At 45.8% G+C, this 20,990-nt stretch overlaps 1 protein-coding gene across 1 annotated transcript in view; it reads right to left on the bottom strand.

Moving 5' to 3' along the window:
- wnt2bb (wingless-type MMTV integration site family, member 2Bb) overlaps positions 1-20,990 on the bottom strand; it is an 85,734-nt gene that overhangs the window by 24,935 nt on the left and 39,809 nt on the right. Inside the window, exons 3-4 of the mRNA XM_078242002.1 lie at positions 15,582-15,859; positions 4,352-4,616 (exon numbers count right to left, since the gene is read on the bottom strand). Of these exons, the coding sequence (XP_078098128.1) occupies positions 4,352-4,616; positions 15,582-15,859 (543 nt within the window). The remainder of the gene's footprint in view (positions 1-4,351; positions 4,617-15,581; positions 15,860-20,990) is intronic.

Here is a 20,990-nt window from a genome sequence, read left to right on the forward strand (position 1 = left end):
TGTGGACCCTGCAAATTCCTCCTTACTAACATCTGGAGGCTTGTGCTGGAATTGGGAGAGCTGTCTCACAGACTAGACAAGCAACAGCCTGACAGAGTCATACTCAAAGAATCATACCTTACAGATAATGTCCCAGAATCACCATCACCATTCTTGGATATGCTTTGTCCCACCGGCAGGACAGACCCGGTAGAGGCAGCCGCACAGTGGTGTACAGTCGGGAGGTAGTTGCCCTAGGAGTCATCAACATCAACTCTGGACCCTATGAAGACTCATGGCACCAAGTCAAACATGTGCAAGGAAACCTTCTGCTGAATATCACATACCCTCCCACTCAGCTGATGAATCCAATCTCCTCCATGTTGAACTCTTCTTGGAGGAAGCACTGAGGGTACAGAATGTACTCTGGGTGGGAGGCTTCAATGTTCATCACCAAGAATGGCTCATTAGCACCACCACAGGCTGAGCTGGCCGGGTGCTAAAGGACATCGCTGCTAATCTGGGTCTGTGGCAGGTGGGGAGGGAGCCAACAAGGGGGGGAAAACATACTCGACCTCATCCTCACTAACCTGCCGGGTGCAGAAGCATCTGCCCATGACACTATTGATAGGAGTGACCACTGCACAGTCTTTGTGGAGACAAAGTCCCATCTTCACTTTGAGGATACCCTCCATTGTGCTGTGTGGCACTACCGCCGTGCTAAATGGGACAGATTTCAGACAGACCTAGCAACACAAGACTGGGCAGCCATTAAGTGCTGTGGGTCATCAGTAGCAGCTGTACACAGCTACAATCTGTACCCTCGTGGCCCGGCATATCTCCCACTCTACCATTACCATCAAGCCAGGGGATCAACCCTGATTCAATGGCGAGTGCAGGAGGACATGGCAGGAGCAGCACCAGGCAGACCTAAAAATGAGGTGTCAACCAGTGAAGCTACAACAGAGGATTACCTGTGTGCCAAGCAGCATAAACAGCAAGTAATAGACAGAACTAATAGTGTATAAAGTGATGGAAAGTGTCATCAGCAGTGCTATCAAGCGGTACTTACTTAGCAATAACCTGCTCACTGATCCTTAGTTTGGGTTCCATCAGTGTCACTCAGCTCCTGACCTCATTACAGTCTTGGTTCAAACATGGACAAAAGAGCTGAACTCCAGAGGTGAGGTCATCAAGGCTGCATTTGTCCGAGTGAGGCATCAAGGAGCCCTAGCAAAACTGGAATCAATGGGTATCAGGGGGAAAACTCTCCGCTGGTTGGAGTCATACCCGGCACAAAGGAAGATGGTTGTGATGGTTGGAGGTCAGTCATCTCAGCTCCAGGACATCACGGCAGGAGTTCCTCAGGGTAGTGTCCTCACACCAGCCATCTTCAGCTGCTTCATCAATGACCTTCCCTCCATCATAAGGTCAGAAGTGGGGATGTCCACCAACGATTGCACAATGTTCAGCACCATTCGCGACTCCTCAGATACTGAAGCAGTCCATGTCCAAATGCAGCAAGACCTGGACAATATCCAGGCTTGGGCTAACAAGTGACAAATAACATTCGCGCCACACAAATGCCAGGCAACGACCATCACCAACAGGAGAGGATCTAATCATTGTCCTTTGACAGTCAGTGGCTTTACCACCACTGAATCCCCCCCCTGTCAACATCTTGGGGAGTTACCATTGACCAGAAACTGAACTGGACTCGCCACATAAGCACAATGACTACAAGAACAGGTCAGAGGCTAGGGATCCTGCGGCGAGTAACTCACCTCCTGATTCTCCAAAGCCTATCCATCATCTACAAGGCACAAGTCAGGGGTGTGATGGAATACTCTCCAATTGCCTGGATGGGTGTAGCTCCAACAACACTCAAGAAGCTTGACACCATCCAAGACAAAGCTGCTTGCTCGATTGCTACCCCTTTCACAAATATTCAATCTCCCCACCACCGATGTACAGTGGCAGCCGTGTGTACCATCTACAAGATGCACTGCAATAACTCACCAAGATTTGTCAGGTATCACCTTCCAAACCCACAACCACTACCATCTAGAAGGACAAGGGCAGCAGATACCTGGGAACACCACCACCTGGAGGTTCCCCTTCAAGCCACTCACCATCCTGACTTGGAAACATATCGGCATTCCTTTACTGTCGCTGGGTCAAATTCCTAAAACTCCCTCCCTGACACCACATGGATGGGGAATAAATGTTGGTCTAGCCAGCAGCACCCACATAAATGAGTTAAAAAAAAACTCCCATTGCTGTTGGTAGGAGCTTGCTGTACTTAATCTGACTGCCACATTTCCCTACATTGCTACACTGACTGTGAAAGGCTTTGGGACATTCTGGTGTCTGGGAACCAAGATTTCCCTGTTTTCTCCTGTCTGTTGGAGCTCAGCAGATGCACACGACACTGGGACTTACCCAGCCTCAGCGGGACCAGATGTAACCATGGACACCAATATGTCCAGTGGGAGGAGGGTCCACCTCAAAGCAGCGAGTGGGCCTCAATTAGGGCTGATTGCAAAATTCATGGAAATGCAATGGAGCAAAATGAAAAGGGACTTGAAGCCATCTATCCAGCAAACCCCTTCCTAAAATGGTACACTCAAACCCCTTCCTGTAATGGTACACTCAAACCCCTTCCTATAATGGTACACTCAAACCCTTCCTGTAATGGTACACTCAAACTCTTCCCTGTAATGGTACACTCAAACCCCTACCTGCAATGGTACACTCAAACCCCTCCTGTAATGGTACACTCAAACCCTTCCTGTAATGGTACACTCAAACACCTGTCTGTAATGGTACAGTCACTTTCTGTAATGGTACACTCAAACTCCTGTCGTAATGGTACACTCAAACCGCTTCCTATAATGGTACACTTAAATCCTTCCTGTAATGGTACACTTACACCCTTCCTGTAATGGTACACTCAAACACCTGACTCTAATGGTACACTCAAACCCCTTCCTGTAATGGTACACTGAAATACCTGACTGTAATGGTACACTCAAACCCCTTCCTGTAATGGTACACTCAAACACTGTCTGTTCTGTCTAGCTGTAACCTATCCAATGATAATTGAAGATCCCTGAATGCGTTGTTACTGCCCAACAATATCCGGCCCTTCCACATTCCCAATTCTCAGTCTCATTTCTGAAACGCTCACACAAACCCACCACCCCGCTCAGAGGTACCGAGGATATTGTGCTTTGCTGCGACCATTGCTCTCTGGCTCTCTTTGACCTCTCCATCAGTTTGTTAATCACACCATTCTCCTTCACATCCTCCCCCTTTCCATGCTCCATCTCCATGGTACTCCCAGACCCTCCTATTTATTATCCACAGGTGGAACCAAAGCCATTATTTTCACCTTCCAGCACCAAGCTATCTGATTCCTCCAATTGCAAACTCCCTGCTTTCCCGTTGATTGTAACCCAGTCTTAGCTTGAGCTGACCCTGCTCTCCCGCATCAACTCAGTCACCGATTCTGCATTCTTTTAGCTCCTGAGCATTCATTTTCACTCACCCTTACTAAAAATAAATCAACCCCAGTCCATATTTTTTTTAATGGTTCGAGGGACATGGGCGTTGCTGGCTGGTCAGCATTTATTGCCCATCCCTAGTTGCCCTTGTTCAGGGGGCAGTCGAGAGTTACTCACATTGCCATGGCTCTGGAGTCACATGTAGGCCAGACCAGCAGATTTCATAGAATCATAGAATCCCTATAGTGCAGAAAGAGGCCATTCGGCCCATCGAGTCTGCACCAACATCAATCCCACCCAGGCCCTATCCCTGTAACCCCACATATTTACCCCACTAATCCCTCTAACCTACATATCCCGGGACACTAAGGGGCAATTCATCATGGTCAATCAACCTAATCCGCACATCTTTGGACTGTGGGAGGAAACCGGAGCAAACCCACGCAGACATGGGGAGAACGTGCAAACTCCACACAGACAGTGGCCCAACCAGGAATCGAACCCAGGTCCCTGGAGCTGTGAGGCAGCACTGCTAACCACTGTGCCACCGTGCCGCCCCTTTTTTCCTTCCCTAAAGGACATTAGTGAACCAGATGGGTTTTTCCGACAATTGACAATGGTTTCATGGTCATCAGTAGATTCTTAATTCCAGATATTTTTATTGATCTCTAATTCCACCAGCTGCCGTGGTGGGATTCAAACCCGGGTCCCCAGAACATTAGCTGAGTTTCTGGATTAATAGTCCAGCGATAATACCACTAGGCCATCGCCTCCCCTTTGAATATCACGATATCTCTGTCATAAAGACTGCAGTTTGTTGAGTGCCAGTTTCCACCCCACCCCCCGTGACACAGTCTGGATCTTACCTGCTGCCTTGTCCAGGACGCAATAGTCGGGTGAGTTTTCGAAGTACACCAACTCATTTTTGATCAGCCTGTCTGAGTGTCTGTTGGTGACGGTGAAACCAGTTCCATCCTGGTTCATGGTGACCTGGATCGCCAGGTTGTATTTTTTTCGCAGGTAATCTCCAGTCTTTCTAAAGTCCGACATTGCTAACCAACAAGTCCTTAATGTGCATGATCCACTGACACCGTGGCACTTACATTCCAGTTTCATGAACCTCTTCACAGCCTGCCGGGTTAGAGAGAGGCAGAGTTATCACAAGAGACACAAACCTTCCATATCTGACCTTAAAGGATTTTCAACAAAAGAGAAGCCATTCTGCACAACATCTGATAGGGGGGGCGGCACGGTGGCATGGTGATTAGCTCTGCTGCCTCACAGGGACCCGGGCTCGATTCCAGGCTTGGGTCACTGTCTCCATGGAGTTTGCACGTTCTCCCCATGTCTGCGTGGGTTTCCTCCGGGTTCTCCAGTTTCCTCCTACAGTCCGAAAGATGTGCTGGTTAGGTGCATTGGCCATGCTAAATTCTCCCTCAGTGTAACTCGAACAGGTGCCGGAGTGTGGCGACTAGGGGATTTTCACAGTAACTTCATTGCAGTGTTAATGTAAGCCTACTTGTGACACAAATAAATAAACTTTAAAACTGTTAATAATCCAGGATGAATGAGGAGAATTAGAAAATAAATTCCAAGGGACTTATGGGCGAATGAATATTTTGGGAGGTTTATTGTTGATAATTGGGAGAGAAACATTTCCTAATTTTATTATGAAAGATTCCACTATAGGAACAGTGACATTACTCACAGAATCAGCAATGATAGATCAAAAAGAGGCCGTTTGGATTGTAGCTCTCAAGCCAGTGCAGTCTACACTAATCCCATTACGCTGTATCTGTTCAGGCACCTTTACAATCTATAGATTCTAATCTTTTTAAAAAAGATTTAAAAGGAGCAGCACGGTGGCACAGTGGTTAGCACTTCTGCCTCACAACGCCAGGAATCCGGGATCAATTCCCGGCTTGGGTCACTGTCTGTGTGGAGTTTGCACATTCTCCCCGTGTCTGCGTGGGTTTCCTCCGAGTGCTCCGGTTTCCTCCCACAATCCGAAAGACGTGCTGGTTAGGTGAATTGGCCATGCTAAATTGTCCCTTAGTGTCAGAGGGACTAGCTAGAGTAAAATGCATGGGCTTTTGGAGATAGGGCCTGGGTGGGATTGAGGTCGGCGCAGACTCGATGGGCCGAATGGCCTTCTTCTGCACTATAGGGATTTTAGAATTCTATCAGATCCGTATACAATTGACACTGTGCATTGTCCATGCTAAATCCTCCCTCAGTGTACCCGAACAGGTGCCAGAGTGTGGCGACTAATGGATTTTCACAGTAACTTTGTTGCAGTGTTAATGTAAGCCTACTTGCGACACTAATAAATAAACTTTAAAATTCTTCTCCACCCTTCCTTTTTAAATAGCAATTTACTGTCTTGTTACAAAGCATTCTGGATATTAATAACCATGGAGACAATTCTTCTAACTTTCTCTCTGCGTTCGCCGATAAAAACCTTGTGGTTTAGCGGATGGAGACAAACTGTTCCCATTGGTGGAAGGGTTAAAAACAGGGTTTAAAGAGATTGGCAAAAGAACCAATGGCAACATGAGGAAAGACCTTTTTACACGGCGTATGGTTACAATATGAAATGCGCTGCCTGAAAGAGGCAGGGATGCAGATTCAATTGTGGCTTTGAAAGGAAATGGGGTGAATACCCGAGAGCAAGGTTTTACAGGGCTCTGGGAAAAGGGTGGGGGAGTGGCTCTGGTTGAATTTCTCTTGCAGAAATCTGACATGGTCTCAATGTGTCGAATGGCCTCCTTCTGTGCAGTAACAACTACATAAACTTGAGTATTGCTGACAAAAAAAGAGACATGCTATCAAAGCTTTTCATCTTGCACTCATCAGAGCAGCTTGCCAGAAATTCCCAACATTAAAGGGGAACAAACAATTTTTTATTCACTTGTGGGACATGGACGTCGCTGGCTGGGCCAGCATTTATTGCCCATCCTTAGTTGCCCCAGGACAGTTGAGAGTCAACCACATTGCTGTGGCTCTGGAGTCACATGTAGGCTAGACTAGGTAAGAGCGGGGGATTTCCTTCCCTGAAGGACATTAGTGAACCAGATGGGTTTTTCCGACAATCGACAATGGTTTCATGGTCATCAGTAGATTCTTAATCCCAGATTTTTTTTATTGAATTCAAATTCCACCACCTGCCGTGGTGAGATTTGAACCCGAGTCCCCAGAACGTTAGCTGGGTTTCTGGATTAATAGTCTAGGAATAATACCACTAGACCATTACCTCCCCTAATTTATACCACATGAGAAGAGAGTGCTGATTGGCTGGCAAGCAGACTGTGATTGGTGGGGGTGTTGCCATGGAGAATGCAGCATGGAACAGTTAACTGCCCAGTTTTGTTCAAATTCAAACTGGGCGGGGGACACTGATTGGTGAAGGCAATGTCTTGGGGAATGAACCAGGGGATGGCCTTTCTCTAAGCTTTTGTTTAGTTGAAAAAGGTACAACGTGTGCACCTGGGGGTAAGGCCTTGACACATTGCTCCTTTATTAACTAAACAAAAACCTGGGGAACAGCCATTCCCTGCTTCACTCCCCAGGGCAATGCATTCACCAATCAGAGTCAACCTGCCAACAAATCAGTACTCTTTTCTCATGTAGTCTAAATTGTTGGCCTTTATTGTTGGTCATTTCTTGCGAGCTGTCCTGGTGAGTCCAAGACAAAAGGTTTTGATGTCATGTCTCTTTTTTTCAAACAATACTCAAGTTCTGCACGACCGGACAACTATTTAACTCCATAAACCTTTAATTCTATGAAAACTTAGGCTGAAGCTCCTTCATCCAACAATACATCTTAAACCTTACTTTAGAAAACCCAAGGAAAAGTACCACGGTTGTTGGAACTCTGAATTAAAAGCAGGAAATACTCAGCAGGCCTGGCAGTATATGTGGAAATGTTAACACTGCTTCTCTCTCCAAAAATGCTGCCACATTTGCTGAGTATTTTTAGCATCTTCTGTTTTTATTCTACAAAACCAAATCCCCTCCTCTCGTGACGGTGTGACATTAGGGGAAATGTGTTTGAAACTTGCTGATATTTGCTAAAGTGACAAGTTCCTATTGATTGGCAGACTGGATCCGAGAACATCCTTCCAACTCTACTCAGATCTAGATTCTCAATCCGCAATGGACAGTGGAGAAAGCGGGAATGATGTCCTTCCACGACCACCAGTCAGATTGAATTAGCAGGAAGCGGTATCTGAATATGATGCTCAAAAATATCTAAAAGGACAGCACAATGAGTGAAGTATTTCTTTATATTTCCTTTGAGATTTTTTGAGTTGTTTTTTTACTATGCTTTAAACTATAAAATTGATGATGAAATATGTTCACTGTGATAGCTGATGCAAATTGATTTACAAATCATTAACCCCTTGAGGTTAGTGTTTCCTTTGCATGTTTCGAACATGTGGATGTTGTCTGCTATACATCTGATACCAATCTCACTCTGTTGGCACGCTGCCTGATGCAGAATTCAACAGATTTTTTAAAAAAAGTCTGTTAAAAGCTATTTCTGTCTCTGAACAAAATATAAGAGGGTTGGCAGAGAGCCTCACAGCAACTTAGAGCATCAGTTGTACAGAAGGAGGCCATTCAGTCCCTCCCCCCGATTCTACCATTCAGTGCAAACGTGGCTTTTTAAAATATCATTTTGCGGGATGTGGGTGAGGCTGGCTAGGTCAACATTTATTGCCCATCCCTAATTGCCCTTCAGTAAATGGTGCTGAGCTGCCTTCTTTAACAGTAAGAAGTCTCACAACGCCAGGTTAAAGTCCAACAGGTTTATTTGGAATCACGAGCTTGCGGAGCGCCGCTCCTTCATCAGATGAGTGGACCTGATGAAGGGGCAGCGTTCTGAAAGCTTGTGATACCAAATAAACCTGTTGGACTTTAACCTGGTGTTGGGAGACTTCTTACTGTGCCCTACCCCAGTCCAAATCTGCCATCTCCACTTTTTTTTAACTGTTACTGAGATATAGGTGCACTCACAGTGCTGTTAGGGAGGCAATTCCAATATTTCAACCCTGTGACAGTTAGGAATAGTGATATATTTCCATGTCAGGATGGTGAGTGACTCAGAGGGGAACTTCCAGATGGCGGTGCTCCAGGTATCTGCTGCTCTTGTCCTTCTGGAGGCTAATGGTTGTGGGTTTGGAAGGTGCTGTCTAAAGAACCTTGGTGAGTTTCTGCAGTGCGTCTTGTACATGATGCACACGGCTGCCACTCTTCATCGGTGGTGGAGGGATTGACTGTGGAAGGGGTGGCAATCAAGCGGACTGCTTTCTCCTGGATGGTGTTGAGTGTTGTTGGAGCTGTACCTATCCAGGCAAGTGGGGAGTATTCCATAGTAAAAAAATGGAATGCGGAGAAGTGTGAGGTAATTCACTTTGGTAGGAATAACAGATGTGTTGAGTATAGGGCTAACGGGAGGACTTTGAATAGTGTGGAGGAGCAGAGGGATCTAGGTGTATGTGTGCATAGATCCCTGAAAGTTGGGAATCAAGTAGATAAGGTTGTTAAGAAGGCATATGGTGTCTTGGCGTTTATTGGTAGGGGGATTGAATTTAGGAGTCGTAGCGTTATGTTGCAACTGTACACAACTCTGGTGCGGCCGCACTTGGAGTACTGTGTGCAGTTCTGGTCCCCACATTACAGGAAGGATGTGGAGGCTTTGGAGAGGGTGCAGAGGAGGTTTACCAGGATGTTGCCTGGTATGGAGGGGAGATCCTATGAGGAGAGGCTGAGGGATTTGGGATTGTTTTCGCTGGAAAGGCGGCGGCTAAGAGGGGATCTTATTGAAACATATAAGATGATTAGAGGTTTAGATAGGGTGGATAGTGATAGCCTTTTTCCTCTGATGGAGAAATCCAGCACGAGGGGGCATGGCTTTAAATTGAGGGGGGGTAGTTATAGAACCGATGTCAGGGGTAGGTTCTTTACCCAGAGGGTGGTGAGGGATTGGAATGCCCTGCCAGCATCAGTAGTAAATGCGCCTAGTTTGGGGGCGTTTAAGAGATCCGTAGATAGGTTCATGGACGAAAAGAAATTGGTTTAGGTTGGAGGGTCACAGTTTTTTTTTAACTGGTCGGTGCAACATCGTGGGCCGAAGGGCCTGTTCTGCGCTGTAATGTTCTATGTTCTATGTTCTATCGCACTCCTGCTTATGCCTTGGAAATAATGGACAGGCTTTGGGGTCAGACGCTGATATATGATCTAACTCATACACCACCTTTGCCCCCTATCCCTCAATAGCTTTGGCTAAGAAAAGGACATCAACTTCAGATTTAAAACTAACAATTGTTCCCGCATCAATTGCAATCCGTAGAAAATAGCTTCAAACTTCTATCACTCTTTATGTGTGGAAGTGTTTCCTAAACACGCTCCTGGAAGGTGTGGCTATACTTCGTCCTCTGGTCCTTGACTCTCCAACCAGTAGAAATAATTTCTCATGATCTAACCTATCAGTATCTTGAAACCTTGGATTAAATCACCCTTTAATCTAAATACTATGTAACATGGACACGGATGTTTCAGTCTACAGCCCAGAGTCCTAGGTTTTCCGGGAACCCGGCTATAGTTTTAATTCCGGTAGAGATTTATAAGAACATTATGAATGGGAATAGGCCATTCAGCCCCTCTGGCCTCTGCCCTTCAGTTTGATCATGGCTAATCTGTACCTCGGTTTTATTCATCTATTTTTCTCCATATCCCTTGCTAATGTAGAAACTCCACAGTGCAGAAGGAGGCCATTTGGCCCATCGAGGCTGCACCAACAACAATCCCACCCAGGCTCCATCCTTCTTAACCTCACATATTTACCCCTCGAACCTATGCAGCACGGGACAGAAAGGGGCAATTTGACATGGCTAATGCACCTAACCCGCACATCTTTGGACTGTGGGAGGAAACGGGAGCACTCGGAGGAAACCCACGCAGACACAGGGAGAATGTGCAGACTCCACACAGCCAGTGACCCAAGCCAGGAATTGAACCCAGGTCCCTGGAGCTGTGAAGCAGCAGTGCTAACCACTGTGCCACCGTGCCGCCATGTTATACTCCTCAATCAGATCACCACTCAACTATCCACGCTCAAAGGAATACAAACCAAGTTTATTTAACCTGTCCTCGAAATTTAACCCTCTAAGCCCTGGCATCATTCCAGTTCGATTCTATCTTCGTGTCAGGTGAGGGACCTTTCAGCAAGGCCAATTCCAAATAGGGACAGATGAAATGGGGCAGAGGAAGGGGATACCCCCCTTGTTGAGGCTGAAAAGTAAGTTTAAGTTTAAAGTTTATTTATTGGTGTCACAAGTAGGCTTACATTAACACTGCAATGAAGTTACTGTGAAAATCCCCTAGTCACCACACTCCGACGCCTGTTCGGGTACATTGAGGGAGAATTTAATATGGCCAATGCACCCTAACCAGCACGTCATTGGACTGTGGGAGGAAACCAGAGCACCCGGAGGAAACCCATGCAGTCATTGGGAGAATGTGCAGACTCTGCACATACAATGACCCAAGCCGGGAATCGAACCCGGGTCCCTGGCGCTGTGAGGCAGCAGTGCTAACCACTGTGCCACCGTGCCACCCAATTGAAGACTTTAATGTCTTTTTGTCAGTAACTGACACATTTAAATCGATAACGGCCTGAAGTTTTGAATCTGGGTCAGGTGTGCAGAGTCAGGATAATTCCAGGGTCTGAAAACTCAACCCAGGAAAAACTGCCCAGAACTTCCAATTCTTAGTCCCGGGTGAGAATGGGAGTTGTGATGGGTGATACTGGAAAGGGCTAAGAGGTTGTTGAGCGTGGAAATGTGCTGGGGAGAAAACCCACCTCAATGACCCAGCACCTTTGTGAAGACAGCGGAAAAATGGATAAAACAAAAACCAGCCCTCCAGCCCTCATCCCTCAGACCACCTTACCCCACCCATGCCCCATCTATGCCAGCCCATGGCCCCTCATGCCCTGCGTGCCATCCTATGCCCCCTCCCTATGGCCCTTCATATCTCCTATGCCATTTTAATGCCAACTCAAGTCCACCCATGCCACTCACTGCCCTTTGCCCTCACACCTACCATGCCAACCCATCCAGTATTCACCATGGGCAGGTCTCAGCACCCATGCTGAGATTCTTAAGTTACTCTCATTGCTAAAAACCCATTCACTGCATTTAACTTCCTGTAATCCCTTATGAAAGCAAGCATTTGTACTCATAGTCCCACTTCAAAGAGTTTATAACCACTTGGAGTTGTCAATAAACCTGTGATAATAATAGGTTGTGAAATCTGTCATGCAGCAGTAATCCTGCAATGCGAGCCTCATGCTTATGTCAACAGACAGAATGAAACAGCAAGAGCCGTCTTCTGAAAACTGCAGATAGTTTTTATCAAATATTTAAAGGGCAGGGCATTTAAATGCTTTGACAGCTTGATAGTTATTTTGACAGTTCCATGGAGCTTGACAGTTCTAATGAGTTTATGTACTTTTTACACATATTCATGTCAAATTCTAACAATTTCGAAGAGCACCTAGCCTCTCCCAAAGATGTCTTGGGACCATATACAATAGGGGACCCTACCTGTCTAAAAAACTACCGCAACTTTAGACCTTTTCCTATCAGGTAAAAATTATACGTCTTTTCTTTATATTTGTTCATGGGATATGGGCATTGCTGACAAGGGCAGCATTTATTGCTCATTCATAATTGCCCTTGAAAAGGTAACGGTGAACCACCTTTTTCAACTAGTGCAGTCTATGTGGTGTAGGTACCACCATAGTGGTTAGGAAGGGAATTCCAGGATTTTCACCCAGTGACAGTGAAGGAACAGTGATATATTTCCAATCAGATTGTGTGTGACTTGGAAGGGAACTTGCAGATGGTGGTGTTCCCATGTATCTGTTGCCCTTTTCCTACTAGATGGGAGAGGCGATGGGTTGGAAAGGTGCTATTGAGGGAGTCTTGGTGAGTTGCTACAGTGCATCTTGTAAATGGTACATATTGCTGCTACTGTGCACTGGTAGTAGAGGGATTGAATACTTAAGTTGATGGATGGGGTGCCAATCAAGGGGAATTCTTTGTCCTGGATGGTGTCAAGCTTCTTGAGTGCTGTTGGAGCTGCACTCAGCCAGACAAGTGTGGAGAATTCCACTGCATTCCTGACTTGTGCTTTGTGGATGGTGGACAGGCTCTGGGGAGTCAGAGAGTGAGTTACTCTCCACAGAATTCCCAGCCTCTGACCTGTGGTTATAGCCATAGTATTTATATGGCAGGCCCAGTTCAGTTTCTGGTCAATGGCAATCCCTAGGATGTTAATAGTGGGAGATTCAGCGATGGTAATGCTATTGAATATCAAGGGGAGATGAAAAGAGCTTTGACAAAGAGTCATCTGGACTCGAAACGTCAGCTCTTTTCTCTCCTTACAGATGCTGCCAGACCTGCTGAGATTTTCCAGCATTTTCTCTTTTGGTTTCAGATTCCATCATCTGCAGTAATTTGCTTTTGTCACAGGGAGATGGTTAGGTTCCTGCTTGTTGGAAATGGTCACAGCCTGGTACTTGTGTGGCATGAATCTTACTTGCCACTTATTATTTCAGTCTACATATTGTCCAAGTCTTGTTGCGCATGGACACATTGTTTCAGTATCTGATGAGTTGCGAATAGTGCTGAACATTGTGCAATTATTGGTGAACATCCCCACTTCTGACCTTATGATGGAGAGAAGGTCATTGATGAAGCAGCTGAAGATGGTTGGGACTAGGACACTAACCCGAGGGATTCCTGCAGAGATGTCCTGGAGCTGAGATGATTGACCTCCAATAACCACAATTCATACCTTTGTTTAAAGTTTAGTTTATTTATTGGTGTCACAAGCAGGCTTACATTAACACTGCAATGAAGTTACTGTGAAAATCCCCTAGTCGTCACATTCCGGCGCCTGTTCGGGTTACACTGAGGGAGAATTTAGCACGGCCCAATGCACCTAACCCACACGTCTTTCGGATTGTGGGAGGAAACTGGAGCACCCGGAGGAAACCCACACAGATATGGGGAAGACGTGCAGATTCCACACAGACAGTGACTCAAGCCGGGAATCGAACCCAGGTCCCTGGTTCTGTGAGGCAGCAGTGCTAACCACTGTGCCACTGTGCCGTCCATTCCTGATCACTGTGTTGATGGTGGAGAGGAGACTGATGGGGCGGTAACTGGCTGAATTTGATTTGTCCTTTTTGTCGGTCGGACATACCTGGGCAATTCTCCACATTGCCGGATAGAAAAGTGTTGTAGCTGCACTAGAACAGCTTGGCTGGGGGTGTGGCTGTTTCTGGAGAACATGTCCACAGTGCTATTGCTGGAATATTTTGAGGTCCCATAGACTCTGCAGTATCCAGTGCCTTTAGCTGTTTCTTGCTATCACGTAGAGTGAAGCGAATCGGGTGAAGACAGACATCTGTGATGCTGGGGAACTCAAGGGGGGGAGAGTCCGAGATGGATCATCCACTTCTGGCTGGAGAATGTCGCGAATGTTTCAGCCTTGTAATATTTTGATTGTTTTGGACATCCCACCAGCCAAGATCAGATCTGACTGAGACAGCTGCACTTTAACATGTGCAGTTTCCCCAGTGAATCATGCATGTGCAGATTAGAAGCCGCCCCCAAACCCCTCTGCAAAAATACCGGGGTCAGAGGCAGGACTTCTAGATCCAGTTCTCCACAGCCATTTTCGCTAAGACGGGGAACCTCCCTATCACCGCAAAAATTAAAATCAATAGTTCATAACATTCCCTCAATAATTAATGTGACAATGTCCATAATGAATATTTTGATATAATTCAAGATAAATTAGTCTTAATAATTAGTAACTTTTATTTCAATGTTAATATTTTTCCTTAATAATGGATGTGTATATTAATAATTTGTTGATTTAATTAACAATCTATATTATTATTCCAAGAATTGTTTTTTCATCGCTAAATAACATTTTAAAATCAATTAGTAATGATTTAATCACAATAACTTTCAATTTCAATAATTAATAACTTTACATCAATAATTCTGGCTTTGATATCAATAGCTAATAAATTATAATTGACCTTTACATTGTTAGTTAATGTATTTCTCTGAATAATAAATGCATTTATTTAATAATTAACTGTGTTCCATCAATGGAACATGGGTGTCACTGGTTGGCCGGCATTTATTGTCCATCCCTAGTTGCCCTTGGAGAGCAGTTGAGAGTCAACCACGTTGCTGTGGCTCTGGAATCACATGTAGGCCAGACCAGGTAAGGATGGCAGATTTCCTTCCCTAAAGGACATTAGTGAACCAGATGGGTTTTTCCAACAATTGACAATGGTTTCATGGTCATCAGTAGATTCTTAATTCTAGATTTTGTTTCATTGGATTCAAATTCCTCCATCTGACAATGCAGAAGGAGGCCATTAGGCCCATCGAGCTGGCACCGACACCAATCCCACTCAGGCCCGATTCCTGTAACCCCAAGTATTAACCCTGTTGATCCCCCTGCCACTAAGGAGCAATTTATCATGGCCAAACCACCTAACCCACACATCTTAGACTGTGGGAGGAAACCAGAGCACCCGGAGGAAACCCACACAGACACGGGGAGAATGTGCAAACTCCACACAGACAGTGAGCCAAGGCTGGAATTGAACCTGGGTCCCTGGCACTGTGAGTTTCTGGATTAATAGTCTAGCAATAATACCACTAGGCCATGGCCTCCCATTGAACTTCTTGCTTCCAGAATTGCTTTCCCATCAATAACCAATACATTGCTATTACAAAACATCAAAATGAATGGGAAATTAAATCATTTAAAAAAGGAAACAGATTTATTTGCCGAATAGTTTTTGCTGCATCTTATTTCCAAAGCCTTGTTGAACTTTGGACTGGTTGGCTGGACGCCAGTTCTGTTTTGTGGGTGGATTTTACCTGATTGAACTGGAGGCCGTGTGCGGTTAAGTCTGAACGTCAACTTATTTCAAACAGGATCTGACTGTGGGTGCACGGTTTCATTGGAAAGGTCTACCCAGCATCTACTCACCGTCCTGCCGCACCGGTTGTTGTGGAGGTTCATCAATGCTCTGGCGTCCTTCTCCTTCTTCTCCTTGGCATCCACAAAGGCTTTAGAGAACTTGATTCCATAGTTGATGTTGTCGCTGCAGCCTCCCCAGTCGAACTCCCCCCTCAGGTCCCGGGCTTTGCCCCTCTTGCGCGGGTCACAACTGCAGCTGTTCAGGTCTCCCTGGCTGCAGGCTCGTGTGATCGCATACACAACCCCAGCGGAGGAAATCGCATAGACAAACGCAGCCTCTTGGCTACCTGAGGAAATAGTGGCAGACATGTTTGTAAACAGGGCAATATTCTTTCCTCCTTTAAAGTAAAGTAAAGTTAATTTATTAAGCCTACTTCTAAGCCTAATGAATAAACTGTAACTTTTGTCACAAGTAGGCTCACATTAACACTGCAATGAAGTTACTGTGAAAATCCCCTAGTTGCCACACCCTGGTGCCTGTTCAGGTACACTGAGGGAGAATTTAGCACGGCCAATGCATCTAACCAGCATGTCTTTCAGACTGTGGGAGGAAACCAGAGCACCCGGAGGAAACCTATGCAGGCACAGGGAGAACCTGCAAACTCCACACAGACATGGGGAGAACATGCAGACTCCACATGGACAGTGACCCAAGCCGGGAATCGAACCTGGGTCCCTGGCGCTGTGAAGCAGCAGTGCTAACCACTGCGCCACCAGAACATGAACAAGGAACAATCAGTTCCAGTTTATCTTTTTCATTCCCGGATATGGCACCACTCGGCAAGACTGGTATTTATTGCCAATGCACAGTTGTCGTTGAAGTGGCGATGGACTTTTTTGATGAACTGCTGCTATCCTTGTGGAGATCTGATCAAGGTCTTAAAATGAGGAGGATCCGAGAGGAGAGAGTTGATTTCCTGTGGATGAAATAACAGCCAGGCTGTTCCGAATTCACCTTTTGACATGAAGACTGCTGGAAATCTGAAAGTTTTTCACCCCAGAAGGTTGTGTGAGCGTGAGAGAGAATAACTGGAGCTTTCAAAACTGTAGAATCAAGGGACATGAAACAAAGGTAAATGGTGTGGAGAGGATGATCAGCAATGATCTAATTAAATGTTTGAACAGGTCCTAGGGGATGAACATCCTCCGCCTATTCCCAATGTTCCAAAAGGTCATAGAATCCCTACAATGCAGAAGGAGGCCATTCGGCCCATCGAGACTGCACCGACTCTCCGACAGAACATCTTACCCAGGCCTACCCCCCACATCCTATCCCTGTAACCCCGCACATTAAGTTGTACCCGCCTCTACTACTGCCTCTGACAGCTCGTTCCAGACATTGGTGGAATGATTAAAATTGCGGAAGCTCGAAAAGCCTGACTTGCTGAAGTGCAGAGATCTCGGAGACCTGTCGGGCCGGAGTAGATTACAGAGATAGGGAGGGGCGTCAGCAGATGCTCTGCAACAAACTCCCCCAGGCTCCTTCCCTGCATTTGTGACTTCCAGCAGCAGGCACACGAGAACACCACCAACTGCAATTAAGTTTCCCCCCAAGTCACTCACACCAGCCGAGCTTGGACATATCCTGGACATGTATTGTTATTCCTTCAATTACGTAACAAAATTCTCCCCGTGTCTGCGTGGGTTTCCACCAGGTATTCCAGTTTCCCCCCACAGTCCAAAGATGTGTAGGTTAGGTGGATTGGCCGTGATAAATGGAGGGATTTGAAAACATGGTGAAAAATGTTAAGTGTTATTAAACCAGGAGGAAACGTCGCTCTGAGAACAGATCGGTACCACGGGCAAAGCCTTAAATAGGAACATTTCATAGAATTGATGTTTTTCAGCGACAGAAAGACTGACGCAAAAGAAAACTTTATTCCCATTCCATTTTTCCCACGCGCAGCCTTTTACTATTTATTTTCTTGTGAAAGGTGTCAAGTTGCATGTACATAATTTATTGAAGGCAACTAACAGCCAACTAGGAAACATAAACAGCAGTAAATCTGCGGGAGTCCCTAACTCACCAGTGGACACGTTATGTCGCATCCTGATTTCACAACACATTTCGTCTACCATTGGTGTGTGTGTGAACACTGTCATTTCACTTGGCACCACTCTCAGGTTATATCTGTTTCAGTCACGTCTGCTTCCACACTCCATTCCACCCATTTTCTCTGATCCTGTCCTGTTGCCAACATACACTTTGTGCATAGTTCTGTAGGTCAGAGAGTCATAGAGGTTTACAGCATGGAAACGGGCCCTTTGGCCCAACTTGTCCATGCCACCCAGTTTTTACCATTAAGCTAATCCCAATTGCCTGCATTTGGCCCATATCCCTCTATACCCATCTTACCCATGTAAGTGTTTAATGCTTCTTAAAAGACAAAATTGTACCCGCCTCTGCTACTACCTCTGGCAGCTTGTTCCAGACGCTCACCACCCTCTGTGTGAAAAAATTGCCCCACTGGACTCTTTTGTATCTCTCCCCTCTCACCTTAAACTATGTCCTTAAGTTTTAGACTCCTCTACCTTTGGGGAAAGATGTTGACTACCTAGCTGATCTATGCCTCTCATGGGTGGCACGGTAGCACAGTGCTTAGCACTGCTGTCTCACAGCTCCAGGGACTTGGGTTCGATTCCCGACTTGGGTCACTGTCTGTGTGTAGTCTGCACAATCTCCCCGTGTTTGCATGGGTTTCCTCCGGGTGCTCCGGTTTCCTCCCACAGTCCAAATATATGCGGGTTAGGTTGATTGGACATGCTAAATTAACCCTTAGTGTCGCAAGATGTGATAGGTTAGAGGGATTAGCAGGGTAACTAAGTGGGGATAGGGCCTGGGTGGGATTGGTGTTGGGGCAGACTCGATGGGCCGAATGGCCTCCTTCTGCACTGTAGGGTTTGTATGTATTTCTATGTATTATTTTATGGACCTCTATAAGATCACCCCTACGCCTCCTATGCTCCAGGGAAAAAGGTCCCAGTCTATCCAACCTCTCCTTATAACTCAAACCATCAAGTCCCAGTAACATCCAAGCAAATCTTTTCTGCACTCTTTCTAGTTTAATAATATGCTTTTTATAATAGGCTGATCAGAATTGTACACAGTGTTCCAAGGTCGGTTAGGCATTTTTCAAAACTGTCCTATCCCTGTTCCCCATTCTCCTTTGCTGTTTTTGGTCCGAGAACCAAGAGGTTATCCTACAGTCCTGACGGACAACAAAAAGAAACTTGCATATTTTGGACCTCGAATCTAATAAAATACCCTTGTGAAGAGCAGTGTTGTCTGACACTTGGGTGGGATTTTCCAGCCGTGCTCGCGCCGAACCTGGAAAATCCCACCCGAGATCAATGGACCTTTCCACGGTCTGCCCCTTGCCCGCTATGATTCCCGTGGTGGGCAGAACGGGAAAATTCACCCCCAAGTCGTGGTTTATTTGAATAGGTGAGCCAAGAATTAAGCGGTAAAGAATATCTTAAAGACAGAGAAGAGATAAAGAGGTGGAAAGACTATTCAAAGACTATTCCCTCGGGTGGATGGAGCTATTACAAGGGGGCATAGCTATAGGGTTCATGGTGGGAGATATAGGAAGGATATCAGAGGTAGGTTCTTTACGCAGAGAGTGGTTGGGGTGTGGAATGGACTGCCTGCAGTGATAGTGGAGTCAGACACTTTAGGAACATTTAAGCGGTTATTGGATAGGCACATGGAGCACACCAGGATGATAGGGAGTGGGATAGCTTGATCTTGGTTTCAGATAAAGCTCGGCACAACATCGTGGGCCGAAGGGCCTGTTCTGTGCTGTACTGTTCTATGTTCTTTGTAAAGGCTTCAGGAGGGAATTTCAGAACCTAACGACCAGGCAACTGGAGGCAAGGTCACCAATGATAATGTGGTCATTTGGTAATTGGCCAGAATCCACAAACGGCCACAGGCATCTCTCTCCATCAGAGAGAGAGAATTGAGTTGTATATTGCTTGAGGGGCACAACTCCACAAGTGTGGGGTAAAGCGAGGAGGCAGCCCTCCACTAATTACCACCAATGGCTGTGATGATACTGTGCCTTTAAGAAATAAATTTATATTGTGTTTCTTGTAAGGGGGTTTGTTTAAAATTCAGCTCTGTTTCACACGGTGCCAATTTGTCTGGGCAGCAGGTAGCTTGAACATTGAGAATGCAGGATAATGACTGATGCTGTGTTTTTCTAAACAGAGTTAATACATGTGTTTACTTAGGTTTCTCTTGGAGTTTCAGAGTAGGGTTTTGATTAGGTTGATTGACAAGAGACAGTGCTAATGGGAGGAGTTAAGCTTGCAGGGACGATACACAGTTTCTTTTTTATTTTAAAACCGTCAGTTTTCTGCCTAGTCCTGAAAGAAACAAGAGGCGTCTCTCTCTCTCTCTCTCTGGAGGCTGCTGTTTGCGCTGTCAGAAGGCAGGTATCTCTCTGTCTCTCTCTCTCCAGAGGTGTCGAAAAAGGCTCTAGGGCTGTTAACAAGGACAAGCCTGGGGGTTTGCTAACTGATTTTGAAGAGGGATTTAAGTCTGTAAGATGAATACTGCTTGAATTGGAACTTATAGGGATAGATTAGCAGTTAAGAACTGTATCTTGTCATGTTTAAGTATTGTTCAATTGGCAAATGTTAAGCTAATTCATTTGTTATAGTTAACCCGTGTTGTTAAATAAAGTTTTTTTTGCTAACATCTTCTTAGTGTGTCAATAGAATTGCACTTGGGGGTGAAACACCTTATCCTCACGTTAATGCCAAAATAGCAAATAATTGGGGTCTAGTCTAACTTCATAATATACCCTGGGGTTTGTGGTTTCACACCCTGACATGGTGGAGTGAAGTTGGTGATGCTCAAGAGGCCAGGATTGGAGAAATGCAGATATCATGGGGGGGGGGGGGGGGGGGGGGGGATGAGGGGGAGGAAGGGGGGAGGAATTGGGACTGGGAGTGATAAGGCTGTGGAGGGATTTTCAAGCACAAACACAAATTTAAAAAATTGAGGTTCTGATTGATCAGGGGCGAATGTGGATCGGTTAGAACAGGGGTGACAGACGAATGGAACGTGGTACAAGTCAGGATGAGGCCAACTTGGGTCAGTGTCTGCGTGGAGTCTACACGTTCTCCCTGTATCTGCATGGGTTTCCTCCGGGTGCTCCGGTTTCCTCCCACAGTCCGAAAGATGTGCAGGTTAGGTGCATTGACCGTGCTAAATTCTCCCTCAGTGTACTCGAACAGACGCCGGAGTGTGGCGACTAGGGGATTTTCAGAGTAACTTCATTGCAGTGTTAATGTAAGTCTACTTGTGACACTAATAAATAAACCTCTTTAAAACTTTTAAGCAGAGCTTTAGATGAGCTCAAATTTATGATAAAGTTTTACTCAAATATAATTGGCCGATTTTCCACT

Source organism: Mustelus asterias, chromosome 25 (genome assembly GCF_964213995.1).
Source record: "Mustelus asterias chromosome 25, sMusAst1.hap1.1, whole genome shotgun sequence".
Classification (NCBI taxonomy): domain Eukaryota; kingdom Metazoa; phylum Chordata; class Chondrichthyes; order Carcharhiniformes; family Triakidae; genus Mustelus; species Mustelus asterias.